General features: G+C 47.6%; 1 protein-coding gene across 2 annotated transcripts in view; it reads right to left on the minus strand.

The window, feature by feature from the left end:
* Nucleotides 1-21,252: 21,252 nt before the first annotated feature.
* LOC146188252 (uncharacterized) overlaps nt 21,253-22,627 on the minus strand; it is a 228,692-nt gene continuing 227,317 nt past the window's right edge. For both annotated transcript variants that reach the window (XM_084603705.1, XM_084603706.1), the window contains one exon: nt 21,253-22,264. In XM_084603705.1, coding sequence (XP_084459831.1) covers nt 21,863-22,264 — 402 coding nt within the window. In that variant the 3' untranslated portion in view covers nt 21,253-21,862. The remainder of the gene's footprint in view (nt 22,265-22,627) is intronic.

Genomic DNA, 22,627 nt, shown 5'->3' on the forward strand with positions numbered 1-22,627 from the left:
GGCTGCGGCGGCTATGATGGCCCCACAGGTGGGGGTGTCCAGCTCCTGCAGGCTCTCCTTTCCAGGTAGCTCTACTGCAGCCGAGCTGGCGGGACTCCACCTGGCATCGTACTACCTGGAGACTGCAGCCCTAGCAAAAAAGACCAATAGGGAGCGTTATCGGTTAAGAATCGGTATTGGTTCTGCAGGTATTCTATGTGTTGTATCTGCATTTCTATGGGACTTATACAGAAACTCATAAATCTTATAGACTGGTACATATTTGTCCTATAGGCAATAGTATTGGTTTCATAGGTTTATCTGTGGGTTGTATAAGAAAAGTATCAGACCAGTGCAGAAGCCCATACATCTTATAGGCTGATACATGCTTGTCTTATAGACCACTACATATTGGTTCATGTGTCTGATACGTCAGTATGCCTTTGTTTATGAGTCTTACATGCAGGATCAGCCAGTTGGAGAATTTAGGTCTTTTTTATTGTTTCCTTTTCCATCTCTGACACATCCCCAAAACTCACGCAAACATCTCGTTTATTGAGTGTTGCCGTACGTACAATATTAGCCGCAATAACAATTGAGAACGCCACGACACAAAATACCGCCTGTCTGACATGATCGCCTGCAGGGAGCGAGCTCTTCTCCTAAGCCTCCGCACCGGATGCTCCTGAACGCCCACGGAGCTGTATGTCCGTGGCCGGGCGCCCTCCCCTGCATGCCCCTCCTGTGGCGACGCAGGAACGCTGGAGCATCTCCTCTGTGTGTGCCCAGCACACGCCCACCACCGTCGCAAGATGGAGGCAGGCTACTGGGCCCTCGGACTCCCTGCTGCCACGAAGGACCAGGTGCTCTTCCCGGCCAGGAGTCCCCTGGCAGCCCACCGGCTCCTGCTGGCCTTCCTGGAGGAGTCCGGCCTGGCTGCATATCTGTAGCTTTCCACCGGGCCTGCTGACCTGCTGACCACGGCGCTGGCGATGAAGCTGATGACGTCGAGAGAGGCTGCTAGACGATGACCCCCACCCTCCTCCTCCCAACATCCCATCTCCCCTTCCCCCGGACACCAAGAGTGCCGTCACGACATAAGGCTGGCATAACCCGTGTCCGGTTTGAGACGGGGCCGATATTATTCTCCTGGGGGACATGAACGGCCACTTCGACGATCTGGATGGATACACGGATTGTAACAAGAAGCTAATGGTAAATTTCTGTGAGCGACACGATCTAGTTATAGTAAATAGAGAAACAAAATGCGAAGGCCAAATCACGTGGGAATTCCGCAACAGGCAGATGACCATTGACTACTGTCTAATGTCGCAGAGAATTTATAGCAAGGTCACTAAAATGGAAATAGACGACGAAGGGGAGTGTAGTCTGGGAAGTGATCATAAACGTATTAGTCTGCAAATGGGGCCCTTGATGAAAAGAGAAATGGAACTTGGACAAAAAGTAAACGCAAAATTAAACGACGACCAATTAACGCAGATAGCAGCAGACATAGAGGAAGCAATAGAGAAAAGCCCCATGGAAGACTAGGATTATGAATAGGTAGAACTACTCATAAGGAGAAAAATTAAGGAGGTTAGCAAACCACTGGAATGGAAAGAGGAAGCCACGGAGCTGGTGGAATAAGGAAATCAGGGAAGCTATTGAACGACGGGCTGCTTCAAGGGAACACCGAGTGGCAAAGAAAGCACAGGCATCTCAGGAGGAAATCGACCAAAAATGTGAATCATATCGACCAAAGAAACTTGATGTGCAGGCCCTCGTCCAAAGTAAAATAAGGCAGTCCACCGATCGCTGGATGGCTGACATACACGATGCCTCTAGAGGCGGAGCAATAAAATTCTGGAACCATATAAGCTGGCTAGGGAAAAATAATCACAGAAAGCAAGATGAAATTCAAGATAACGAGGGAAATTGTTCAAAGGGAGACAACGCAGTGAACTACATTACATCAGTTATAGCCAAGTCATTTAAGAGCGATGATAGGGTAATCTCCACAAACAGGAAGCAACACAAGGTAGCAGAATACAAAGCAGCTTAGAACTGACCAATATAAACTGGAAAAAGGCAGAAAAAAATATTCCTAAAAAAACATCTACAGGAATGAATGGAATTACGATCAAGCTGATTAATGAACTTGGTCCAGAAAGGAAACGTTGTTAAAAGCTTTGGAAACAGTCATAACGAATAAGCAAATTCCGGACAGCTGGCGGCAGAGTAAAATGATTTTGATTTATAAAGGGAAAGGAGAAAGGATGCGCATAAAATCCTACAGGCCGATTAACATAACATCTGCTATGTACAGGTTGGCCATGCAGGCGGTGAAATTAAAGGTGCAAGCATGGGTAGAAAGTAACAAGATACTCGGAGAACTTCAGAACGGCTTTAGAAATGGTAGGCGCTTAGATGATAGCCTGTTCGTGCTTACCCAATGCATCGAAATATCTGGAGTGGAAAATAGACCTTTGTATTTGGCCTTCCTGGACATAAAAGGGGCGTACGACAACGTAAACAGGGAACTCCTGTGGAACATATTGTTACGGGCAATATTGATACGTGGCAAGGCTAGTCCACGAAGGTTAGTCCAGGCTGGCACCGCACACAGAACACAGAAACACAGCAGCGTCGACCTTATTCTAGCATCAATCGTTGCTACTACTTTGTCTTCTGTGTCACTGTTGCTGATCGTTGTCATGTTCAACTGCCAGCGGTGCAGGGCATATATGTCACATTACCCCCCCCCCCCCCCACGAAAAGCACAGTCCCGGTGCGCACTAGGACTAACTACTACAGGGGTAATACGGCTTCATCCGGGCGACATGAACAATCTCGGTGCGCGGCATAGAGGACTATTGCGGCGAATGTACAGGGGCGATCTCGTATGTCACAGGAGTGACTGGCCGTAAAACACGGTAGGGTCCTGCGTATCGTGTCAAGAGCTTCTCACACAGCCCTACTTTACGAGCGGGAGTCCAGAGTAAGACGAGCCCGGAGAGTAGTGGACATCCTGGTGGCGAGAATCATGGCGCCGTTTTTGAGAACTTTGTCAGGAAGCTAGTCGGCGGCGAGCGATAACACGGGCGGCGTTATACGGATCTTGGTTGGCAGACTAATGTCTCTGCTCTTTACTAGGCAGTCATGGCTGCAGTCTCCTTCCGAGGTAATCTTGGAGCCCAAGAAGAGAAAATCTGTCACAGCTTCCACTTCTTGTCCCTTGATGCTCCAGGACTTGATGGGGCAAGACGCCATGATCTTTGTCATTTTAATGTTCAGTTTAAGCCCAAACTTCTCACTCTCTTCTTGTACTCGCATCAGAAGTCTCTTGAGTTCCACTTCACTTTCTGCCATTAAAGTGGTATCATCTGCATATCTAAGGTTGTTGATACGTTTCCCAGCAATCTTCACTCCAGCTGAAGACTCGTCCAGACCGGCCTTCCTCATGATGCACTCAGCATATAGGTTAAATAGGCAGGGCGACAGTATGCAGCCTTGCCTCACTCCTTTCTCGATCGGAAACCAATCAGTAAGACCATGCCCAGTTCCGACTGTGGCCTCTTGTCCTTCATACAGGACAAGAGGCCAGAAATACGTCATGAGATATACGCTAGTTGGAGCGGAAAGGAGATGGCTCAACTTTGGTCTCCCACTTGAGTCATTTAACTCACGCTCACTTATCTTAAGGTGGGTGGTGGCCGTGGAGTCATTGAAAGTGGTTGGTTTAGTTTGTGGGGTTTTAACGTCCCGAAGCGACTCGGGCTATGAGAGACGCCGTAGTGGAGGACTCCGGAAGTTTAGACCACCTGGGGTTCTTTAACGAGCACTGACATCGCACAGCACACACGCGCTTTGCTTTTCGCCTACATTGAAAAGCGGCCACCGAGGCCGGGATTCGATCTTGCTTCCTTGGGAAAAGTAGTAGAGCGCCGTAACCACTGCTCCCGCCGGTGGTGCATGGTCGTCTGCAACTGTGCGCGGTCAGTTTATCGTGTTGTGAACAGTCCCGTAGATCGTCAGACTTGTAGTACTTGCAGGGGAATGTATTGTGCGCTGCAGTGATGTCGGACTGCATGAAAAGCTTGTCGGAATCGGCTAAACAACCTACAATAAAAACCTGTACATTAGCGACGTTGTGCACTCGGACTCATTTGCTATGCAGTTTTCTCATTTCACGAAGCACGTGTGATGTCGTTCTTCGGTGCAGAGTAACCGTGAACAACCTAGAACAGATCGTGAAATTATGAAATCTCTTTACCGAGGCAAAGTATTTTTAAAATACCGTGAAATCTATGGGGGTGCGAGCTAGGAGAGCGACCCATATAGAAACACTAGTAAACACAACTTACCGCAACGTTTTTCTTGTTTCGCAGAGCACCAGAAGTAGTTTCCGGTCGTTAAATTTTGGCCAGCGCTTTGAAGAAGTGTGTGACTAAGTACACTGCGTCATTCCGGAGGCAGTCTACTTTTAAAACTCCCCAAATAATATGTGTTGTGAATCCGGACACCCCCAAAAAGCTCATGTTGCGAATCGCGCAGTTTCGTTTACAGTCTGATATGCTGCTGCATGAGCTAAATTAGCTTAATAATACTGTTGCTTAAGTGATACAACGGCAATACTGTCGCTGAAGTGATAAAACGACGAAAAAAAAAATGACAATGAACAAAACACTGTGATATAAAGATTATAAAGATAACAAAGAAAGTATTCTAGATATAAGTATGGGCAAAAGTCACATAGAAGACAGCAAAAAATATTACTAAGTCAGGTAAAGGTTAACAAACGCGAAAATAATATTAGATTGAACAACATTCTGTGGCGAAACGGAATTCTCACAGCTTTCTTGCTAGTTGAGGCGTCGAATGCTGGGTTGTTCGGTAGCGGAGGCTGTACTGATGAGACGATGCGTCGATTGCAGGTCCGAGGAAATACAAAACGCTTTCTTGGAGTGGCCGCGAGAGTGGCCCGGAAATATGAATCTTCCCAGAGCGCACTGGTGCGGGCGTGCTGCTGTATGCCATTTATGCTCTCGGCTGTCTACGTAGCGCACGCGTCAAGGACGTGCGGTCGCTGCCCCATCGGCTTGTCGAATCCTGCTTCAGAGGAGCAGCGGGGTCCCGTGAGTTTCACTTTATATCTGAGTTAGAAGGTCCTGCAACTTTCGCTGTATAATAGGTGAGGCAGCTTGTGACACTGCCCCCCACTGAAAATATTGCCTCGGAATATCCTAGACATCCACAAGTGCCGAGAACAACGTTATTACGCCCCGCAGAGGGGTGCAGTAGATTGGGTCCGTTCGATGCACTGAAGATCGTTTGTCACTCACTACGGTTCATGACGCGCAGCATATACGCAATGGTCAGAACCCGCACAGCACCACAACACAGTAGTTCGTCAGTCATGTCTTGATCACATGTCACAAGTAACTGATCACTGATAACAATCAAGCGAGTACAAATAGACAGGCACATCATGTACGATTTTGATTACACAATCATCACAATGCAGCTAGGTAATAGTGCAAGCTGAACAACTATTCTAGCCGGCTCATGTAATCTGCTCCCACGTTCTCTCCGCCTTTAATGTACTCGACACTGAAGTTGTATTCCTGAAGCTTAATACTCCAGCGAAGAATGTGGCTGTTCGCAGATTTTGTTTCTTATGAACTTCAAAGGCTGGTGGTCTGCCTGAACAAGAAACCTTATCGCGTAAAAGAAGACTTAAAATTTCTCGATTCCCCAAATGAGCGCTAAAGCCTTTTTCTCAGTGGTTGAATAGGCTACCTCTTGAGGGAGCAACTTAATTTGCGGCTCACATAGGCAACTGGGTGCAGGATTTCGTCATGCGATTGAAGCAGAACAGCTCCAACACTTCTATATCAGAAGCACCCGTTCGCAGGACGAATTCCTTGTCAAAATCTGGAAGTTTCAGAATTGGTGCCTCAGCCAGTTTTTCCTGCAAGTTCTTGAAAGCCCGTTCTTGCTCAGCGCCCCAGCTCACAACTGAAGGTTGACCCTTTCGTGTTAAATCTGACAGAGGCAGGTCAGGCCAGCATAGTTCGGAATGAATTCACGGTAGTAACCCGCGAGTCCCAAGAAGGATCGTACTTGCTTCTTTGTTGTCGGCCGTGAAGCTTCTTGTATCTTCTGTAGGGTATGTAGGGTGAGCGGTGGCAAGTCTACGGACACAATTTGGTGGCCTAGGAATGCGACGGTTTCCATTCCGATCTCCTATTTGAGCGGTTTGATGGTGAGACCAGCTGCTTCGATTCAGGCAAAGACCTCGTACAATGTTCAACAATGCTGTTCCCATGTCGCACTGGCAATGAGTACATCGTCGAAGTAGTACGCCACGTCGGGAATATCGGCCAAGGTGCATTACATCAGCTTCGTAAAAATGGCTGGCGCCGTCTTAATACCAAAGGGCATATATCGGAATTGAAAGCGCCCCGTGCCAACCGTGAAAGCAGTCGCTGCCTTTGAATCAGGTGACAACGGCACTTGCCAATATCCCTTGTATAAGTCCAGCTTGGAAAAGAATTTCTTGCGGCCTACCGAGGGGATAAGGTCGTCCGCACGCGGTAAGGGCTCGGCGTCATCTGCGATGACTTCGTTTAGCTTCTCAAAGTCGATGCATAGCCGATGCGTCCCATCAGGCTTGCGTACGGCGATCACAGGGGAGTTATAAGGTGACTCCGATGGCTCAATGATGTCTAATCGGAGCAAGTCGTCCACTTCTGATGCAATTGCCTGTCTCAAAGCGTATGGTAGCGGATATTGTTTTACATTTAATGGCCTGTTGCTCTGTAACCTCAGTTGGCACTCGATCAGCGTGGTCTTCCCAGAAGATCCGAAAATATACCTTCGTACTGTTGCAGAAGTTTCTTGGCTTCGTTCTGCTCTACGTTGGTCAGTCTCTAGGAAATGTGTACACCCCCGATAGACTGCGTCTGAGAGGGCTTAGGAAGTTCTATCTCTTCAGCGTCTGTGTCTTCTGCCGATATTACTGCACCGACAGCTGCCACGATTGTGTCGCTGGTATTTCTTTAGCATGTTGATGTGGAATATTTTTGTGGCATGGCCAAAATCCACTTCATAGTCAACATCGCCCCAGTAGCTGATGACCGAAAGAAGACTGTTCCATTGCATGAGCAGCTTATTGTGCTCTGTGGGAAGAATAAGAACCTTTTCTCCCAGTTTTATTGAGAATTTGCGGCTCTTGATGTAGTAGTAGCGACTTTAACGCTCTCCTGCGCGCTCCAGCTCTTCGTGGGCAAGTTTACAGGTATTCTCCAGTCTGTCCCGTAGAGCAAGCACATACTCTTACGTAGTTCGCAACTCGTCATGGATGGTTGCATTAGTCCAAAGCTCTCCAAGTACAGCCAGAGGTCCACGCACATTTCGCCTATATAAGAGTTCGAATTGGGAAAAGCCGAGGCTTTCTTGAGGTACTTCCCTGTATGCCAACAGGAGTGGAGCCAGGTAGCGATCCCAATTGGTCTGTCTATCTTGACACATGCGCTTCAGCATTTAAGCGTGCCGTTAAATCGTTCGACTAGGCCGTTCGCTATCGGGTGATAGGGAGAGGTATGCAACTGTTTTACTGACAGCAGACGGCTAACCTTTTTCATTACTTCGGACATAAAATTAGTGCCCGTCACTGAAGACCTCTCTGGGCACTCCTACACGGGAAAACATTTCGACAAGCACGTGCTTCGGCTACCCTTTCGATCTCGATGCTAGGAAGTGTGACTGCATCAGGGTACCGAGTGGCACAGTCCACCATGGTCAGGATATACCGACTGCCTTGAGCGGACTTTGGGTTGAGTGGGCCACCGATGTCGATCGCCACCCTCTGAAATGGAGTCTTAATGACAGGCACTCGGACCAAAGGTGCTCGTGTTGTGTGACCCTTCGGAGCTGCGCGTTGACATAGATTGCAAGAGGCAACGAACTGCTTAGCATCAGCCTGCATCGCGGGCCAGAAGAATTCTGTCTGAAGCTTCAGTAGGGTTTTTTTCACGCCCTGATGGCCTTCCATCAACCCATCATGTGCCAGCTTGAGAATAGCTGATCTGTACTTTTGGGGCACAACAACTTGAGTGTACTCCCCGCCGGACTCGGCGATGTATTTCTTTTGAAGGACGCCGTTAGCAATTAAAAACTGATGGCTACCCTTTCTGTTCTTCGCTTGTGGCAGGCCCACGCAATCGAAGCCCGAGCGTAGGGTCGCGTCATTCTCTTGCTCGGCACTCCGTGGGTGCGGTGCTCTTGGTGTCAGGCGCTAAATCTTCAACTTTTACTTCTGTGGACTTCATAGTCACGCTTTCTGTGTTTTGTGCCAGTTTGGATCAGGGTTGTCTGCTGGCCTAGCACCTTCCACATTTCCCCACACCAAATCGTACAAGGGATCCTCCATACACTTAGCAAGAAGTCGTCCCTTAAAATACGGGGTGTCGACATCGACCCAAGCTTCTGGGAGCATTAGGACTGAGCAGTCAAGTAGGTAAACTGGAGACTTCGTATCGGTGATAACTTCCTTCCGTACTAAGTCCTTCCTTGCCACCATCGTGTTGCAGCCTGTCTCTCTCAGGACTCGGACTGTCTGGCCCTAAATCATGCCGGCTACGACAGGTAAGCGTTCCCTGACTGCGCAATCTTTACTGGTGAAACCAGCGTTGATGACGGGGATCTTCCCTCTGTCCTTAAGTTCGAGGTATCCGTTCTCAACGCATGCTGCAGTGGACTCCCAATTTTCGTCCTCTGTTTTCGTGCCCCATTTGCCAAGCATCTCCAGCTTGGATAACCTGGCTTTCCGCATTTGTGGCATTTCTTGGAAAGTCCTGATCCGTTGGAGGTGGCGGCCTGGAAATTTCCGAGTGGTGTCCTGTTTGTGAACAAATAAAATATTTCTTTTCATCGTGGCTCTTCGCATCCGATGATTTAAGCTAATTTTCCTTTCTCTCGGTAGTCTTGGAGACGGCGTTTTCTGCCTTATTCTTCAGGGTGCTTCACTTTCCGAAGTTTGACCGGCCATGGGCCTCTACATACTTTTCTGCCCTTGCTACTGTTTCCGAGAAGGATGTGCCCTTCTTTTCTTTCAAAAACATTTGTAGTGGAGTGGCACAGTTAGAAAGGAACTGTTCCTTCGGAATCAGGTCAAACAGATCTGCATACTCTTTCTTTGTGTCCGGCAGCTCTATCCATCTGTCTAAGAGGTTCTGTAGATACGTCACAAATTGTGAACACGTTTCCTCGTTCCGGGCACTAGCAGACCTGAACTTTTCTCTGAACCCTTCCTCTATCATATGGAAGTGAATCATGAGTGCCTGCCGGAGCTTGTTGTAGTCCAAGCACTTGGACGCAGACGTGCGACTAAAAATGCTAAGCGCTTCACCGCTTAAAAACAGACTAAGGGCTGTAGCCCACTGGTCGCGAAGCCAATTCTGAATCTCAGCGACATGCTTGAAACATATGACGTAAGTGTCAAGGTTGTCCCTGTCCTCATTAAAAACCAGCATCAGTTTGTGCAAGCTTATGTGTTCGGGCCGCGCAACTTGACCCTCCCCCATTTCTGACCTTGCCTCCGGTGCTACTAGCGTCAGTTGTCGCATTATCCGGTAGGTCTCGTCAGAGCATCAGTTCAAAGCCAAAAGTTCAGCCATACTCAACAAGTCGTTCTAACTCTGCATCAGCCATCTTAGGAGGGAAGCGTTATGCAGTGCTATAGGACACAAACTAAAACAATTGCACCTACTCCTCTCTCTCTCTCACCAACACTCTGTTGACCAGTCCTGTTTGCAAACGGCAATTTATGTCACAAACCCCCGCCTTTACGGTCAAAAGAGGCACGGGTTCCCCTTTACGGTTTCCCGTTGTCCCTCTATGAGGTTTGAGATCGCATTTAAAAGTTAGGCCGGTCAACACGTGAAGTATATGTGTCGGTGTGTGATTGAAGAATAAGTTCAAATAGGTCACTTTCTTTTACAAACGATTGAAATATTTGTAGATAGTAGTCCGAATTACACTGCATAATAATAGAGTACAATAAAAAAAATTAAAATGCCACGACAAGATATTGATAAAATACTAGTTAAACGACAAGAGGAAAAAAACCCGACAATGAACAAAACACTGCGATATAAAAGAAGACTGTAAAGATAACAAAGCAAGTATTTTAGATATAATAAGTATAGACAAAAGGCACACATAAAACACAACGAAAAATATTACTAACTCAGGTAAAGGTTAACAAAAGCGAAAATGTTCGATTGAACAACAGTCTGTGACGAAATGGAATTCTCACGGCTTTCTTGCTAGTTGAGGCGTCGAAGGCTGGGTTGTTCGGTAGCAGAGGCCGTGCAGATGAGGAGACGATGCGTCGATCGCGGGCCCGATGAAACGCAATACGCTTTCCTGGAGCGGCCGCGAGAGTGGCCCGGAAGTCTAAATCTTCCCAGAGCGCACTGGCGCGGGCATGCTGCTGTATGTGTTTTTATGCTCTCAGCTGTCTACGCAGCGCCTGCGTCAAGGACGTGTGGTCGCTGTTCCATCGGCTTGTCGAATCCTGCTCCAGAGAAGCAGCGGGGTCCCTTGAGTTTTGCTCTATATCTGAGGTAGGTCCCGCAACTTCCGCTGTATAACAGGTGAGGCAGCTTGTGGCAGAGTGCTTCGTCATGTTTTCAGTGACGTACAGTGCTGTCTTGAGACCTTAGCGAGTGTTTTGCAGTGATCCATTTATCTCTCCTTTCCTGATCTCGAAAGTGCACTACAACACCTGATGTCTTTATTATTATTATGCCTTTCTTCACAGGTAGCCTATGGATAGGCACGTCTTCAGGAGCAAGCGGTTGAAGATGCTGTTTTGAGTCTATGTATATCACTGACCTTTTCTAGCAAGATCTTCCTTTTCGCTTTGAATGATGCGATGGAATTCGAGGCTGAGGTGTCTGCTGCGCCATTCAAGAATTAATATCAGCTTTCATCTCAGCCACTTCCCTGATATAATTGTTTTTTCCAAATTCAACATCCACTCCTTCAGCTGCTTAGCTTTCGTTTACTGGGTATCAAGACGTGCTGAAAACTTACTGAATTCAGCCGAGATAAATTAAATTGACTTCTCGATGCCATATACTTTTTCTAGTAAGCACAGGAGAGAGATAAGTTTGGTGTTCATGTCGCAGAGCAGAGTGCCAGTATCTGTGTCAGGTTGTTCAGGTGTCTTACTCATATCCTTCGATTTGCTTGCCATGCAAGTGCTACATTTCCAACCTTTTTTGAACACCTCTCTTTTAACTTTTGAAAGTAACTTCAGAAAGCCCGGAGCATGCACCGACATGAAAAAGAAATCAACACTCACTACAAGCCAGACGAGGTACTTTGTGAAAGAGTGCTTTTGCACACATAGCAACATGACATATTGCAGCAAGAGTGACAGCTATGCTAGAAATCTTGGCAGCAACAGTGGTATTGGGATCTTATAAAAGCGAGATTCAAACCAACCTGAAAGTACACAGAGGACGTCTTATCAGCGTGGGTAATGCAAGCCGTCGCTGCTGCCAAAGTGACGGATATGCTGACAGAAGCAAGGCTGCAGCCAATGTCACTCCAATGTCGCTGTTGATAGCTTGCTTGTTGGTGATGCAATGCGAAAGTCCTGGATCATCTTCCAGCTCTTTCACGTATGGCTCGTCTACACACTGATTTCGCAATGCCTGCATGACCGCCGAGGTTTCTACTGAGTCAAATGCTTTTTCGTAATCAATAAATGCTATGTATAAGGGCTGGTTATATTCTGAGCATTTTTCTATCACCTGGTTGATGGTATATTGATTTATTTATTTGAAATACCTTACAGGCCTATTAGGCATTGTGTAAGGGGGACGGAAAAATCTATACAGTGCTATATATACATAAAATGTAAGGAAACAGGCAAAAATACAAAGCATGGTAATTAATATATGAACAAACAAAATAGTACAGAAGAGCACATGAAACGACGTGGAAATAATTATATCACTATGAAAAAGAAATATGCGACACAGATTAGGTAAAGCACAACGGCACACACACAGATTAAGCACAATAAAAATCAAGCAGCACACAGTGCCCTGTATAACGCTAAAAAAAATGGTAAAAGGGGTGGGGGGGGGGAACGGAAAGAGTACATAGGCAAACATAAGTAAATAAAACCCGTCAAGACATTTAACAGCTTCAACAAATTTAATAAAACTGCATATATAAGACAAATAAGGCTCAATGAAGGCTTTAATGATATAATGTGATGAGTTGGCGATGGAACGCTTCTAGATTAGGAAGAGAAGCGATTTCAGGCAGGTTATTCCATAATCTGATGGCTCATGGAAGTGCTGATGAGTTGAAGGCTAATGTATCACCATATATTCTTGTAAAACTGAGGTGATTGTGCAATCTTTTGGACGTGCGGGATGGAACATCGAGGTGAAGCGGACTTGATTTATTGGGGTGTACATACTTACGAAATAGTGTTAGGAGAGCAATGTCGTGGCATGTACCTAAAGATTTTAATGAAAGGTTACTTTTAATCACAGTGACACTTGAATGGTAGTTATAGTTTTGAGATATGAAAGGTTACTTTTAATCACAGTGACACTTGAATGGTAGTTATAGTTTTGAGATATGAATCGTGCTGCCCTATTTTGGATGGACTCTATTGCAGTGATCATGTTGTTATGATAGGGAGCAAATTCAAGTTGTGGACGAACAAAATTAGGGTAAGCTAGTTTACGAATATTAGCAGGAGAACTCCTGAGATTATGTTGTAGGTACCCTAATGACTTTGAGGCGGCAGCGCATATGGATGTAATATGGAAGGACCATGAAAGATCAGAGGAAAGGTTAACACCGAGGTATTTGTAATGGGATACGACAGTCAGTAAATCATGTTGAATGCGGCATGGAAAGCTGGAATTGTTTCGTTTGCGGCTAAATGACATTATTTTGCACTTTGATATGTTAAGGGTCATTAACCATGATTTGCACATTTCGTTAATGAGATATGGTCAATAGTAGAGTACCATTTCCGAAAACCTTGATCTTTTGATTGGTTGCAGTCTAAAATTGTTGTGATTCTATTAGCGATTACCTAATAAGTTAGGACAATAATGAGATTGGCGGTAAGGAAATGCAGTCAGACGTTCCACTAGTGACGATGGACGAAGTTAAGAAAGCATTAGAAACTATAAAAAGGGAGAAAGCAGTTGGAGAGGATTAGGTAACTATAGATTTGTTAAAGGACGGGGAGATATCGTGCTAGAAAAACTGTCCACCCTGTATACGCAGTGCCTGGTGTCATCGACGGTACCGGACCATGGAAGAACGCAAATATCTTAATTCATAAAAATGGGACGCTAAGGACTTGAAAAATTACAGATCAATCAGCTTGTTGTCCATTATATATAAGATATTTACTAAGGCAATCGCTAATAGAACCAGAAAGTCCTGGATATTCCTCATTGAATACTCATCAACTTGCAGAAAACCATTGCAGAATGCTCATAGAATGTCTGGCCCACCAGTAGCACGACTCAAAGGGGCAGCAGCTCTCAGAGGCCAAGGCAGCTCAAAGTACACAGAGGATGTTTCATCAGTGTGGGTGATGCGAGCCGCCACTGCTGCCAAAATGACGGTATGCCCAAAAAAGCAAGGCTGCAGCCAATGTCAATTAGATGTCGCTATTGATAGCTTGCTTGCTGGTGATGACAATGTGAAAGCCCTGGATATTCCTCATTAAATACTCTGCGTCAGCTTGCAGAAAATCATTGCAGAATGCTTGTGGAATGTCCTGCACATCAGTAGCATGACCAAAAGGGACAGCGGCTCTGACAGGCCAAGGCAGCTGAAAGTACACAGAGGACGTTTCATCAGCGTGGGTGATGCGAGCTGCCGCTGCCACCAAAGAAAGTGGTGATGACAATGACTGTTTAGTTAATGATAATAGTAGTGATGGTAGTTATGACGGTAGCAATGACGATGATGAAGTTAACCAAAACAGTCCTGCAATGTGGCTTTTGCTATTTCTGCTCTTAAGCGCAGTCTAATCTTTTTGCCCCCCTCCCCCCCCTTATGTAGTAAATGAAATTGCATCACTTTAGAGAGTCTTCCTGAGCCTCCCTCACAACTCTCAATTTGGTGCTTGCTACTCATGTTGTGGCTGGGACCTAGCCCCTGTCCCTCCTGCTCCTCTAGACCAGACTTTTATGTTAGGAAAGACTTCACCCCCCCAATGATGCTTCCCTGCTGGCTACGTTTCGAAACGCACCCTCGTCTCATATGCAGCACCAATGGCATCACTGGATGGAGCAACTTCACGAAATCCAGGTATCCTCTTTAACCTCACCTGGAGGTCCAAGCTGTCCTACTGCAACAAGCACTGCATGCCACCTGATGTCATGTGGCAGTCGGCGGCCTCACTGTGGACCACTGAGGACCACCTCCCAGTGTTTACAGATGGCTCTGTCATCCCATCCATGTGGCAAGTTGCAGCAGCCTGCCACATTCCCTTATTGTGGCCTTATCCTCGTGCTGCAGCTCTGGCCTCTTGGCAGCAGACTTTCTGAAGCAGGCTCCTAGTGCAAACCAGCTGTCATCCTGTGGACTGGCAAGTAGCTCTGCTGCAACTTTCAAGTGTGTGGATATGCAGCCAACAGTGCCTGCTGTTGATCGAGAACTCTAGCTGTCCAGAGCCTGCAGTGGCTCCTCTCCTACATTGTTTTGGTAACAAGAAAGCAGAGGGGCTGGCAAAGGCTGCACATGAGGAAAGCACTTCGATATGCCATGGAGTCACCCTTTCGGCTTCTCTAGAACAGCACTACATTAGGCTGTCGCTGATCTACACCTTATTCTACAGGTCACACCTAGCTTCAGACTGTGGCCCTTTCTGCCGCTCCCTTGGCTTGGCTGGACTCTGCTCATCTGCCTCCGGACAGGTGTCTTGGACTGATATGAGACCTTACAGACATGGCTGGGCTCCTTTCCCTTCATTGGGGAGGATGAGACCATCTCCCATCTGCTGTGTGCCCGTCTCTTTCCGCTGCCCGCAGCTACCACAACATTGTGCTTTTGGCTAACTTGAAGCACAATAACTGAGATGCGAACCATTGTCAGCTTTTAATTTTATCGGCCCAACCTGGGTCTGAATGTAATACTGGAAGCACTCCCGGTTCCCTTTCCACCCTCCCCTGCCCTCAACTGTGCCCCAAGAGATCAGCAGAAAACGAACGCAAGGCTCACTATTTTCACTAATGCCCTGCTAGTACGCTCCTCCCTGCTTCAGAACAACTGCTGAGAAACCTCCTTGAATTTGAAAGATGCATCGGTGGCATGGCAGCAGTAAAATGACGAAGCAACAGCGGCTACACAGCAAGCCATGCTTTGATGATATCCTGAATAAACACTCACTGGCAATTCCTCGAGATGCCGGTCTTGACCCTCATCCCCTTAGAAACTCACCCCATAGCCCCATAGTGGAATTCCATCAGCGACTGTTGTCCCTCTGAGGGTCCCCCACAAATCACTCATTACACCATCTTCAACCACTCCAACTCATTGCGTCCACTTGGTGCTGGAGAGGGAAAAGCAACCGCAATGACGTTGCATAGATAAAAGCTATGAAAAGGGTGTTGCTGCCAAGGCAACGTGACTAAAGCAGGTATAAAAAGAAGGATAAACGCTTGCCACACTGCAATTCTCCCATCACTGTACAGTTCCAAGTTTGGAAAGTGTAGTGGTATTCGTGAATAACAAAATGCACAGAGTATCTTGCAAAAACTTGAGATAAATCTCCAGTTTCTCACATGTTTAGCTTGTGGTGTTCACTTGAGCGCTCATGTAGGCCCTATATAAAACTTGCCAGATGAAAGTGATATCTTATACACAACGTTATCAATGCATGGAACAAATGGCTTCTAATGCCACATTAGCATCAATTATGGCCAGTGATGTCAAGGCTGGTATGCGATACGAGCTCTGACCAGAATGAAGCCTGTCAGCTAGTGACATACCTGTTTGTGACCCACCACTGCTCACTTCATGCAAAGAGCAGCGTGGTCCTCTCAATGGCGTGCATCCACGTACCAGCTTATCACTGGTGGCGGCAATGAAAGTATGACAGTCCCTAATTCAATACACAGTCGAACCCGGATATATCAAATTTTGGTTATATCGAACTCACAGAGTATCCACTTGAAAATCCCATGTAAAAGTATAGGAAAGCCGCATCATATATCGAACTCAATTTCACCGGTCGTTCGATATATCGAACTGGAAAGTGTGCCTTCGCCAATGACGATCGCATCACCCTCGGCCGTTTGCCACGTGACGTTTTCAAGCCACGCGCGGAAGTAATGAGAGGGGACAGTTCGGCGACGGCTCGTCTAAGGCAGCGCCGCGGCCATTCCCCAAAGGCACGCACATCTGCTGTTATTGTTTCCCGCCACCGCGCCCCAGCACGTGGCATTTGCAAGCCATGTGCGTGAACGAACCAGTGGTAACGAGAGGGGAAAAACGCGATAGAGTGAAGCGCAAGGGTGTGCCCATTCTTTTGCCGAGCTATCTCTCTCCTTCCTCTCTCCCGGCCTTCGTTCGCAGTAGCCCGCGCTACGCATGTTCCAAGCCAGCTCAGCCCGTTTTCAGACAGAACGTCGGACGCTTTCCCTAGCGTGTGTTGCGAACCGTCCGCCGCGGCGGCTGACGTGGCTACGGCTATGGCACCTGCGGACGTTAAGAAGTGACAAATCGCTCTCTCTCTCGTTTTTTTTTTCGAGAGTTGTCCATTTTTATTGTTGTGCTGCGACTGCGGAAGATATGGCGGCTGCGGACGTTAAGAAGCGGCAGTTTCGTTTTTTTTTTTTTTTTTCGGGAGTTGTTTATCCTTGCATGTATGAATTAACGAAAGCACGTGGTCAGCTGCGATCATGACACTGGCTTTTAGCATTTTTCGCTTCGAACAGCATTCAGCTATCACGCTTTCCAATGATTTTGTAGCAGTGGACTACGCCCGCCCCAAGGGCGGCGTAATTGAACCAGCCATCACGGGCACTCTGCCAAGTTCGCTCCCCGCCACCGCAGGAGCTATCAAAAGAAAAACACGCCGTGACGTTATCGCTGCGCAGCATCTTGGCATGCTACCAAGAGATGAGCTGTGGATGAGACGACCGAAACTGAGTGGCGTGCGCCATCGACATGCAAGCGAAAACGCTCCCGATTTCTGCCGCCGCGACACAGAAACCTTACTTTGAGCTGCCGCGGTGGCTCGAGCGGCGAAAGGGACGCAGTTCCAACAAGTTGAAAATGTTTCGCTCTGTCGCTGCCGCTCGTCGCTGAGATCGCTCAATCGCTTGCATGAGAGCGAGCTGGCCTTAGCGCTTTCTTTTTTTTTTTTTCAAATTCTCGGGTGCAAAAGTGGAGGGTGGATTCATTGTGGGAGTGGCCTTATTACGAGACAAATACGGTATCATTTTTTCGCATCGTAAGTGCCGTCATAAGCCGATTTATGTATATCGAATTATCGATACAGTCGAGCCCACTTGTAACGGCCCCACTTAAGACGAACTTTCGCTTATAACGAACGAGACCGGAGCGACCACCAAAATATACATTACTTCAATGGCACAAGATCGCACGTATAACGAACGTTCATGAGCGCTGCCGATCGGTTACAGCGAACGGACGGCGTAAACCCGGCGCCCCGATACGAGATAACGATGGGCTCCCATCCCTTTTGGTCTGTTTTCGCAATCCTCCTCGCAAGCGAGCTACCCTTTGCTCGCCGACGCGCGCTGCCTACGAGTGTCGGCGCGTGGTGTGGCCTCCAAGGCCACGCTGCCGCCCCTCCTCGCAACTCCGCTCCCCTCTCCTCTCGCCATTCCCTCGTCTTCGCCCGTCTCCACGGCTATCCACGGCGCCGGCCGCCGGCACAGTCTTCGAAGTTTCGTCGTTTCGTTTCCTGGCTGTTCCATTGAGCGGCCGTGCCAGGGGCGCGGGGCGCCAGGAGGCAGGCCTCTCCATACGCTAGCGGTTGTACTGTTTGCACGGGCGGACTGAATGCGCAGCTGCATTCAGTATGGCGGTGACGGTTCGTGGCCTCCGAGATTTGCAGAGGTAATCTCGGAGGCCATGGGCGGTTGAAAGCAACTACGGTAGGAGCCAACAGGTGGCAGCACTGACGTTCAGGGATGCCTCTGATTGGTCTCCCCGCTGCATACCATGCCCCGCTGTGTGTCCGTTCCGTTCCGTTCCATTCCTTAGGCACTTCCTCGCTTGCCTCGCGTGATTGTCGTACGTGCGCACGTGCTCTGTCAGTTTCGGCGCTTTGTTGTCATTTTCGTGTGTGTGGTGTGAGCGCGTCTGTCGGGCCTGAGTCGTATAGACCCTTTACAGCGCGAGCGCATGGGCGCTGCCATTGTTGATCATGTGACCCCTCCGCCATCGCCGGCCTTCGGGCCTTCTGGTTTGACGGCTTTCGGCGCGCTGGTACTCGGCTGCACGGTGTGGCGTACCCGCAATCGCTAGGGACAACGAGCTAGTAGACAGCCAAAAAACTTCATGTGAATGACCATAGTATGTGTAGGTGCTAAAAATGTTTAATTTAACCATGCAGTTCATTTGTTGCATCCTCCTAACTGTCTGCATTGGCTAGAACGTTTCGACAAACCCGTCAGCTGTCGACTCTTTTTTTTTTTATCTATTCCCTCTCTAGCACTCTTGAAAAATATGATTTTCGGTAAAACTGAACAGAGTACGAACTGATTTTCCCCTCAAACTTAATTTTTTTAAAATTTTCTTGCGCAAAGGGCGAACGAGCATGTTCAGACCGTGATGGCTGAGACGCATTATGAATGTTCACCATTTAACATTGTGCACAATATTTACTGCTCAATGTGGACGCTCGTGTAATCCCTGAACAATTGATACGTTATAGGTTTACCTCCGGTAAACATCCTGGCTTTAAAAGGCTATTACGCTGCTTGAAGGCCACATCAGACAAACAGCGGCGTTCACCTGCGCTCGGGCAAAAGTGGCTGGAAACTGCACCGGAGTTCAGAACCCACAGTAGGGAACCCAAGCAAGCGGGATATAAAAAATCTTATAATAGTAAATTTCATCATTTGCCTGTGCATTAGTTTCATAAAAGCAGCAGTCATGTATTGCAGCAGTGCTTGCCTAATTAAAGCTTGGTTTGGTTTATGGGGTTCAACGTCCCAAAGCGGCTCAGGCTATGAGTGGACTGCGGAAATCCCCACCCCCAGGGGTTCTTTAACGTGCGCTGATATCGCACAGCACTCAGACGCCTGGGTTTTCGGCTCAATAGAAAAGCAGCCGCCGAGGCCGGGATTCGATCCCCCATGTCCTTGGGAAATGTACCTAATTAAAGCAAGCAGATTCACTGACATGCCCACACTGACTTTCCTTCTCTGCACAATCAATTCTTATAAATAAATAGACATTAACAGCCATATCAAGGTACTTCTTAACGCCCTGCTAAAATGAAGCGGCAGCAGTGCGAAGACGCAATATACAACTACTCAGAAACCGAGAAAAACGGTGGCCTAGGCCATCTGGTGCACCTTATGCAGAAAGCATCGTCTGTTCTTCCGCCGATAAACAACAAGGTCATTAGCTCTACTTCCTTGCAGAATGCTTCGACAATATAGATGACACCTGCATCAAAGTCAGCCGGCATTCTTACAGAAGATGCACAGCAGCAGTCTGCACTGCGCTCCGATGCGTTCCGAAGGCCAGCAATGACGGCCGTCCTAGTGGCGCCACCTATTAGGAATAGTGGAACTACTCTCTGTAAACGGTCTATAATTCGGATGGATGGGAACTGCCTGCCTCCAGCGGTCACGAAACGAAAAGCGCTGGACATGGCAACGAAGCGAGCAATTGTGACGGAACTGTCTCAAGGTGCTAAAAATTGCGAGCTGGTGAAGAAGTACAACGTGTCGAAATCAACCATCTCGACAATTCTGAAGAATAAGGAAAAGATCGCCAGCTCCGACGCACAGCGGACAGAAAGCGCCTGCGGAAGGCCACCTATGCGGACGTAGAGGATGCGCTGCTGAAGTGGTTCGGCGACGCATGGGCTCCCAACATTCCGATAAGTGGACCAATGATGCTGGGCAAAGCCAAACACTTCGCATTCCTACTAGATTTTCCCGACTTCTGCCCAGGCAATGGCTGGCTACATCGGTTCAAAGTGTGGCATGGGATTGTTTTTAAATCGATTGTCGGTGAGGCATGTTCGGTAAGTGACCAGGACGTTGCCAATTTGCTTGCAACAAACCAAGTCATTATTGCAAGCTACGCGGAGCAGGATGTGTATAACGCAGATGAAACTGCATTATTTTATCAGATGCTTCCAGACAAGACGCACTCCATGAAAGGGGAGTCATGCGCTGGCGGTAAACACAGTAAAGTGCACGTTACAGTTCTTCTGTGCACTAATATGAATGGCAGCGACCGGTGCATGCCGTTTGTAATCGGAAAATCCAAGAAGCCACGTTGCTTTCGGAACAATGTACCCATGTGCTACAGGCACAATACTAAGTCCTGGATGACACGGGATTTATTCGCAGAGTGGCTGGGCGAGTTTGACCGCGACATGCAGAGGAAAAGCAGGCGCATGCTGCTGTTGCTCGACAATTGCTCAGCGCACCACGTGCAAACGTCTCTGACGGCAGTGACTGTACTTTTCCTGCCGCCCAATACCACTTCTAAAGTGCAGCCTCTTGATTTGGGCATAATACGCTTCTTTAAGGCATCGTATAGGCGTAGCATTGTTCAGCGCTTGCTCATCGCCGTTGACCGTCCAGCCGCTAACTTGCCGCTCCGAGTTTCATTGTATTCAGCCCTTGAGATGGTGAAGGTGGCCTGGGCGGAGGTGACGACCGCTTGCGTGCAAAACTGTTTCCGCAAGGCCGGCTTCGTCGACGCAGTACCGGACATCGGGCCTGATGCCTCCGATGATGATGATTCCGGCGGCGATTTGTGGCAGCGCGTCGTCTACTCCGACATGGGAGGCCCTGGCATTGGTTGGCAGGATTTTATTTCTGCGGATGAAGACGCGGATATTGCGGAACCATGCACGGACGAAGGCATCGTTTCTGAAGTGCGGGCCGAGAGCGACGTGGAAGAATCAGATGAAGATGAAACGTCTGAGCCAGCACCCGTAAGCACATCTGTAGCAATGGGCTATATAGAGGGCCTCAGACAACTTGTCTATGCCAAGGGACTCGGCGAAGAGCACGTCAGTGCTTTAAATAAACTGGAGACCGCCCTCATCGCATCTGCACTGCAGAAACAGACGAGCATCACAGACCTTTTTGCTAAGAAATAAATTTCGTGTTTTGACCGCTAACTTTCTTTTTTTCTCTATTTTAGTTTCTGGTCCAGTTACTACGAACTTCGGGATATAACGAACGGACGCCGCGTGACGCTCAGGTTCATTATAAGCGGGCTCGACTGTATATCAAACTATTTCGCGATCCCCTTCGAGTTAGATATATCCGTGTTCAACTGTAGTACAGCTTGCATACAAAATGCAAGAAATAGCAAATTTTGCGATTTTTCACAGCGATTTCATGCACCAAAGTAATCTTATCCAATCTCACTGATTTTATGCGCCACTTTTTGTGTCCCGCTGGGTCTGAAAAAATGAGTTTGCAACTGCATAAACAATAAAAATACACATACATGAAAAACAAGCAAGAATACAGTTATCATTTTAGTTTATTTTTGCATGTTTGCACTCGGTGCCATGCAAAAAGTCTTATATACACTGCTTTTACAACTTTTTTTGAAACGAAATTTAAACTTGGTGCATTTACGTTCACTGCTCAACTTCAGCACAAAAGCAGACAGCAGTGCGTGGTCCCAGGCAGCGCTTCAGTCCCTGAGAAACCTGCCGCACTGTCATATGCCATGTTTGATGCAGACTTGGTTTCCAGACATGTCTAAAGTTCTTCAAATTGCAGCACATATAATGGGTGCTCGTAACCTCTCGAGCTTTAGGGCTGACGTTCTTCAGGGAACTGCCAGAGGCAGGCACATCTGCAGAGTTGGCATCGATTCCAGACGGGCAATCGCACAGGTTTCCAGGCTCAAATGCCAGGCTGAGGTCAAACGCAGCTTGTGGTGATGCCAGTGACTTGCAGCTCACCAACCACGTGATCTGCTTCAGGTTGTCTGTGGCAGCCAAGCACGACCGGAGCACATTCCGATTCGTTGGAGCCTGGAGAAAAACAGCAAATTCAATCGTTACTGCTGCACCATTCAGCTACATTAAAAAAAAAAAGGTATTTACTTTTAAAAGGCGTTTTTGAATCCTAAAACAATCTGCATCTTCAATTTGGCTGCTTTCATTGCTTAGAGCTGAAAATGTGAAAGCCTTTCTCCTTTCCGCTCATTTGCTGCTCTTGCTGCACGAGACTGCTGTGCTGTGGCATTTTGTGTCAACTTCACTAGATGGCACAACGTGTCTAACAGAAGATTGTCTTTTTCTTTTGAATTTTGCATGCGCAGATTTTTTCAAAACGCTTTCATTGCCCGCCATAACCTTGAGTGACAGCTTTGTTGAATTGGTTCCTGTTTTCTT

This window comes from Amblyomma maculatum, chromosome 5, assembly GCF_055883805.1.
Source record: "Amblyomma maculatum isolate TAMU_Amacu chromosome 5, ASM5588380v1, whole genome shotgun sequence".
NCBI lineage: Eukaryota > Metazoa > Arthropoda > Arachnida > Ixodida > Ixodidae > Amblyomma > Amblyomma maculatum.